The following is a 7,308-nucleotide window of genomic DNA, read 5'->3' as shown; positions in this document are numbered from 1 at the left end:
TACAGTGAAGTTCAAGAGACAAAGTCCTTTTGATAAAATATACCTTAATTCTGCTTGTACCTTTAAAAAAAAAAAAAAAAAATGGATATGTCCTCTTCTGTAAAATATTTTTGATAAAATTTCCAAGTAAAAATAGAAAGGCTGTAAAATATTCATATACCTGATAAAGCAGTACTTAGCAAGAAGAGTAGAGTAATGTTAAACGTATCGGCCAACAGTTTGAAATCTACAACCAGGACATTTTAGGGCCCTCCGATCACTCCAATCATGTCCATAATGTAAAACTGGGCATCTTCAGGACCCTTCCACCAAAATATAATCAGATGGAAAACAGAGCTCAAAACCCTGCAATCTTTCTGGCATACTTTCAAAAATTAGGCTCGATAGATCACAATGCAATCTCAGAGGTGCATGTGGCATTTAGGGGACAATACTAGAGCAACTGGTCGGGCAGGAAGAGCTGTGCCAAGAGGCTAGCCTTCTAACTGCAGTGTTGTTACAGCACATTAGTTAGGATGAATATTCCATAGGGTGACATTTTTTTGGTTAAGCACAATGCAGTTATGTGTGCGTGTATTACAATCAACTTTAAAATTAAAGTACCTTAAAAAACCTAAAAACGTAAGTCTTCAATACATGTCAATAGTAGTAATATTGTATCAACACATACAATCTCTTGTTGAAATCGTACATACATTTTGAATGTCAATGATAAAAAGCAAACAAACAAAAAAAAAAAAAGATAAAAAAAAAAAAAAAAAAAAAAAAAAAAATCACAATTCTCAGCCTGTGGCTTGTGTACATACAGTAATCTGCTAGATCAAACTGTAAGGAGTCAAATTAAGCTCTATGTAACCATGTAGTGCATGCGTCTAACAGCATAAGAGGAAAAAAAAAAAAAAACAAGTCCATTAGTCACATTTTTGGTCCACATTTAAAAAGAGAAAATGCAAACGTGCACGACTGCATTATGGTAGAGTTGCCATGCCACTTGGTGTCATGAGGTTTCCAAGTAAACTGCACAGCCAATAATTTTGATTCAGCAAGCAGATGTTCTTTCGCTGTGGAATAAGGCCGAACACTTCTTCAGTAACTTCATAGCACAAAGAAAATCAAACAGATCACCAGATTTTAATTTATTACTTTCCTTGATTCATGAGGTAGGGCAAGCAGTACCTTTTTCTGACAACTTGGGTAATGTTACTGCCTTAGGTGACGTCCCATCCTACTGAAGAATAAAAAGGAAGAGTTGATGAAGGCCTCGTCATTCCTTGTGTGTTCGTGGTGAATTTCATGATGTCTGAAGCAAAATGATAGACTGTAAATAATGCCATCCAAATAGATCAAGTCTGTCTTGGTAGCTGTCTGGCACGCGTCCTCCACAGTATATACCTGAGCGGAAACCAATCAAACCGCACTAGCGGAAAGAGGGAGACTTTAGCAGCATCTGATCACAAAATAGGCCCAAGGATCTGTTCTGTAGCGTATTAAACTTTGGAACCAGTACCTTCACTCTGAAAAGGCAAAAAATATATGCATAAGATATATGAAAAAAATACAAATATTATATTATATTATATTATATTATATATATATATATATATATATATATATATATATATATATATATATATATATATATATATATATATATATATATATATATATATATATATATATATATATATATATATATATATATATATAAAAAAATATAAAAATCTATTTTTTTTTTTTAAAAGGATAGCTCCACATTTTTAAAGAAAAAAATTACCTAAGCGATGTTCAAATCTGCAGCCAGCTATGATAGGATTTGTCAAAAACACAATCATAAAACATGCTTCCTTCTATGTGGGATGTCCTGTATATTGCTAATGCATGGAAGTGCAGAGGTGTCATTTCACCTTATTCCAACACTAATGTGATTATAGCATTAAAGCGGTAATAAACCCAAAAGCAAACATTATATTACAGCTTACCAATTCACAGATGTGATAGCTGTATAAGTTTCCCTGTTTGGGCTTTCTCCATTGTCTCCCTGCTGGAGAGGCTATCCCCACAAATTGGATCAGCATTTGGGAGGAGCCGCTGCTCCTGAACAAAAAGGAAACGTTTACATAGTGGATATTTCCAATTAGGAACAATCCTGTTATCACCCTGTACACCAAGACTGAGAGGATATTGGGTGTTCCATGTTTATCATGCAAACAACAATAGGATCTCCTGAGGAAGCTGCATAGCGAAACACATAGTGATCCAATAGTATAATGCACCTGGGGCGTAAAAACCCAAGGGCAGAATATAGAATATTTGACACAGTCCTGACCTCAGTATCTGAGGAAAGGGATTTAGAAGTAATTATTTCAGAAGACTTAAAGGTGGGAAGACAATGTAATAGAGCAGCACGAAATGCAAGCAGAATGCTTGGATGAATAGGGAGAGGTATAAGCAGTAGAAAGAGAGAAGTGCTTATGCCGCTGTACAGAACACTGGCGAGACCTCACTTGGAGTATTGTGCGCAGTACTGGAGGCCATATCTCCAGAAGGATATAGATACTCTAGAGAGAGTTCAGAGAAGAGCTACGAAACTAGTACATGGATTGCAGGAAAAAACTTACCAGGAAAGGTTAAAGGACCTTAACATGTATAGCTTGGAAGAAAGAAGAGACAGAGGGGATATGATAGAAACTTTTAAATACATAAAGGGAATCAACTCGGTAAAGGAGGAGAGCATATTTAAAAGAAGAAAAACTACCACAAGAGGACACAGTTTTAAATTAGAGGGGCAAAGGTTTAAAAGTAATATGAGGAAGTATTACTTTACTGAGAGAGTAGTGGATGCATGGAATAACCTTCCTGCAGAAGTGGTAGCTGCAAATACAGTGAAGGAGTTTAAGCATGCATGGGATAGGCATAAGGCTATCCTTCATATAAGTTAGGGCCAGGGACTATTCATAGGATTCAGATATATTGGGCAGACTAGATGGGCCAAATGGTTCTTATCTGCCGACACATTCTATGTTTCTATGTATCCACACATAAGAATCATTAGTGGCCCGACCACAGGAGGTCATTCATCCCTGTGACTCAGACATCATACCCTGGCTGGCATACTTCAGGCAATTTATGGGTTCTCCTGCTATAGGAGCATGCTGTACAGCACATTTGTGTACACTATTCACGCCATGGTTTTAATGAATATTTCTATTTTAATGCCCTATTAAATCTTGTATGTTTTTTTATATCCGAGTACTGATTATTTCTGGGATTAACAGTGGCTGCCTTCAAAGTCCTATTACCCTTAGGGGTTTAGGCTTTCTTGTTTAAATTTTCCTCTGGTGATCAAGCCAGCAAGTCTGTTGTGTCTCACAAGCTCAAGCTCTCCAGTAGAATTTTACGTTTACATGGATTAGAAAGAACATTTAACACTGACAGGAGTGATTTAAATGATCAGCTTTTATTTCAAAACCTTTATTCCAAAAGCAAAAAAAAAAAACAAAAACAAAAAAAAAAAAACAAAAACAAAAAAAAAAAAAAAACTGTTCGCCGTAATGAATTATAAAAGTGTGAGCTGGAGTTTAGCTTCAGTCAGTGTATCTAATGGCGCTTTTCCACTGCATGGAACCGTACCGGTTCGGCACGCTTTTGTGCTTTTCCACTGCTGGTACCGCATGGTATAGGGTCGGAACGGTTCGGTACGGTATAGGTTTGCTTTTCCACTACATGGAACCGAACGGTACGGCTCTGAAAAAACAGTACCTACTCGATTGTGGTTCCAACAGGTACCAAACTGGTACCATATCCCACAATCCTTTGCATGCAGTCACTACTAGCCACTGATTGGTCAGAGAATCCCACCCACCCCGTTGTTATCCCACCCACTTAACTTTAGTACTACTTTAGTGGAAAAGCAAACCTATACCGTACCGAACCGTTCCGACACTATACCATGCGGTACCAGCAGTGGAAAAGCAAACCGGGCCAAGCCGGTACGGGCCGATACTTGCAGTGGAAAAGTGCCATCTGCTTTTACAGACTGACAATGCTGCAGTCTGCTGTGCCTCCTATGTTCATTCATCCAGAGTTGTATCTCACTAATACAGGGAGGTGTAATAGTGGCCAGATCACCAGGTGAAAACAAAGGGGAAAAAGCCCCCCCCCAAAAAAAAAAAAGACGCAACCACATCTAATGATTGGTAGGCTGCGACATAATACATTTGGTTTTTGGGTTTAATACTGCTTTAAGACCCCATCACTCAAGGAATAACTGCATGAAGTAGGAACGGAATAGAATCCACGTGGATTTCAAAACAATTCTATGGCAGCAGGGTTGTTTTTCTCATCAAATGGCGTGCTATACTTGTGACATTAAATTTATTTTTTTATATAATAAAATACATGCAGTATAATAAAATACAGTAGAATACATCTATCTCTCTCCATCTCTCAAATGCAAGCTTTTTTTTTTTTTTTTTTCTTTTTGCCATTCTCAAACTTTCTGTTGTCTGAAAGCTACGTTCATTCTCCATGCCCCCAGGATGGACTACACATCTACGTGCAGACAAATTCAACTCTATGGAAATTGTAGCACAATAGGAAAGGCATGTGGCCAGAAATAAATGCACTTCTTGCTGTACACTAGTAGCAGTGAGGGGCATCAATGGGGGAGGGGGTATGGAGTGTGCACAGGACAATAGAGATTAGAATATAAGACACACAAGAAAAAAAAAAAAAAAACCCAAACACACACACACACACACACACACACACACACACACACACAGCCATGGTTAATTACTAAAACTGCATCATTCACAATCTGGTGCAGCTGTGCATAGAAACCAATCAGCTTCCAAGTTTTATTGCCAAAGCCTAATTGAACAAGCTGAAGTTAGAAGCAAATTGACTACTATGCAGAGCTGCACCAAATTCTCAGTTCACCAGTTTTAGTAAATCTTCTGTATGCTATACTTGAAATTTTAGAATGATTGATGTAAAAGGAAATTTGAGTTTAGCATCACTTTAAATATAATGCAACCTTTTCTTGTCAGATTATTAAAAAACACAGTAAAACCCTAAATTGCAAGCACAGTTCGTTCCGGAAACATGCTTGTAATCCAAAGCACTCATATTTCAAAGAAAATTTCCCCATAAGAAATAATGGAAACTGAGATAATTCGTTCCACAACCATTTATTCATAAATCCTTCAGTTTATAATCCATATAAAAAGAATATAGCAATGTGATAGGTTGTGGAACCATAAAAAGTCCATCTACAAATGGTGACTCCACAAGGGGATTAGAAGCAAATCCAACAGGAGCTACAGAGTATAAAAGAGGCACCTCTAAGAGTTGGTTCACACTATGGCGACACGACTTCGGGGCGACTTGAACAAGTCGCCGTGCACCGCGACTTTGGCACGGCTTGCACTGACTTCACATAATGGAAGTCAATGCAAGTCGGTCCGACTTCGGCCAAAAGTAGTGCAGGAACCTTTTTCTAAGTCAGAGCAACTTGAGTCGCTCCTATTAGAACGGTTCCCATTGCACAGAATGGAGCACGACTTTTCAGGTGACCAAGTCGCCTGACAAGTCGGAGTAGTGTGAACCGGCACTAAGTATAGAAATATGGTTACATTTAACCACTTAAGCCCCGGAGGATTTGGCTGCTAAAGGACCAGGGGTTTTTTTGCGATTTTTTACTGCGTGACTTTAACGGACAATTGCGCGGTCGTGCGACGCTGTACCTAAACGAATTTGACGTCCTTTTTTTCCCACAAACAGAGCTTTCTTTTGGTGGTATTTGATCACCTGTGCGATTTTTTGATCACGCGCTATAAACAAAAAAAGAGCGTAAATTTTGCAAAAATAACAATATTTTTCACATTTTTTTATATGAAATTCCCCAAAAAAAAAAGTAAAAATCAAAATTTTTTAACATTTTTCGGCCAATTTGTTTTATGCTACCTATGTTTGGTAAAAAAAAAAAAAAAAATCGCAAAAAGCGTATTTTGATTGGTTTGCGCAAAAGTTATCGCGTTTACTAACAAAGGGAAAGATTTTTGTCATTTTTGGTGTTTTTTTTTTTTAACGCGTAATGGCGGCGATCTGCGATTTTTTTTTCGGTACTGCGACATTGCGGCGGACAGATCGGACCCTTGACTGACATTTTTGACACTTTTGGGGTTACCAGTGACATTACTGCAGTAATCAGTGCTATACATATGCACTGTTACTGCAAAAATGACACTGGCAGGGAAGGGGTTAACTTTATTGGACAGGGAGGGGTTAAGTGTGTCCTAGGGGCGTGCTTCTAACTGTGTAGGGACATTCCTATTGGTGTAAAAGCAAAGATCCACCGTTCTACATAGTAGAACGGACAGATCTTCACTTTTACACAGGGAGAACTGACAGGCAGCTTGTTTACACAAGCTGCTCTGTCTTTCTCCCTTCACAGGAGCGATCGCAGTGTGACTGGCAGACATCGAGTCCGCCGGTCACACGCACTGACTTGCCTGTGAACGAGCCACGGCGGGCGCGCGCCTCGGCGGGCGCGCGCCCGCCCGCGATAGGCTCGCAAGTCAGTGACAGGCGAGTGACGTACCGATACGTCACTCTGCCTGGCCGGGGCTGACTGCCGCAGTATATAGTCGTGCGGCGGTCGGCAACCGGTTAATGAAGGTACAACATTTAGCAACTTGCATGGTTGATGATTAAAAGAGGCACATCTAAGGATGCAAGCATCCGGGGAAAGCTGTCCATATAGATCATCCTCCTCACTGCCGGCTCTCACCACTGTCAGTCTGCAATCGTGACTGGGAAGACTACCCTGCAGTAGAGGGATCTTGAAGCACAGCATGGGAGGGATGCCGTCGTTGGCGGTACAGAGGACGGTCTATGTGGACAGCTTTACCCCACATGCCGGCATACTTCGATGTGCATGTTTTAATCCTCAACCATGTGAGTTGCTAAATGTTGTACCTTCATTAAATGTAATCATATTGCTACACTTAGAGGCACCTCTCTCTGCTTTTATTGTTAGTTGTGATGTGATGCTACTTTTAGATCAAGAAATCGCTCGTTCATCAAAATGTATAAAAAAGTTTTGCTTATTCTGCAAAACACTCAGACCAAGTTACTCTCAAATCCAAGGCTTTACTGTCTATGCAATATTCACAACACAGCCATTAAAACACCAAAAGGCAAGTGACAGAAGAAATGGATGGTACAGGAGTACAAGAAAAAAAAAAAAAAATTACGTGAGGTCACACAACTGCAAATACAGACATAAGCCCATAACCAATGGTC

General features: G+C 39.3%; 1 protein-coding gene across 1 annotated transcript in view; it reads right to left on the bottom strand.

The window, feature by feature from the left end:
* Positions 1-736: 736 nt before the first annotated feature.
* Positions 737-7,308, bottom strand: part of IRS2 (insulin receptor substrate 2) — a 45,976-nt gene continuing 39,404 nt past the window's right edge. The window contains exon 2 of the mRNA XM_082245403.1: positions 737-1,514. Within this exon, the coding sequence (XP_082101529.1) occupies positions 1,510-1,514 (5 nt within the window). The 3' untranslated portion in view covers positions 737-1,509. The remainder of the gene's footprint in view (positions 1,515-7,308) is intronic.

This window comes from Pelophylax lessonae (assembly GCF_965119305.1).
Source record: "Pelophylax lessonae genome assembly, chromosome: 2".
NCBI lineage: Eukaryota > Metazoa > Chordata > Amphibia > Anura > Ranidae > Pelophylax > Pelophylax lessonae.
Note: the sequence above shows the minus strand (reverse complement) of the source record. Positions and strands in the feature narration are given on the sequence as shown.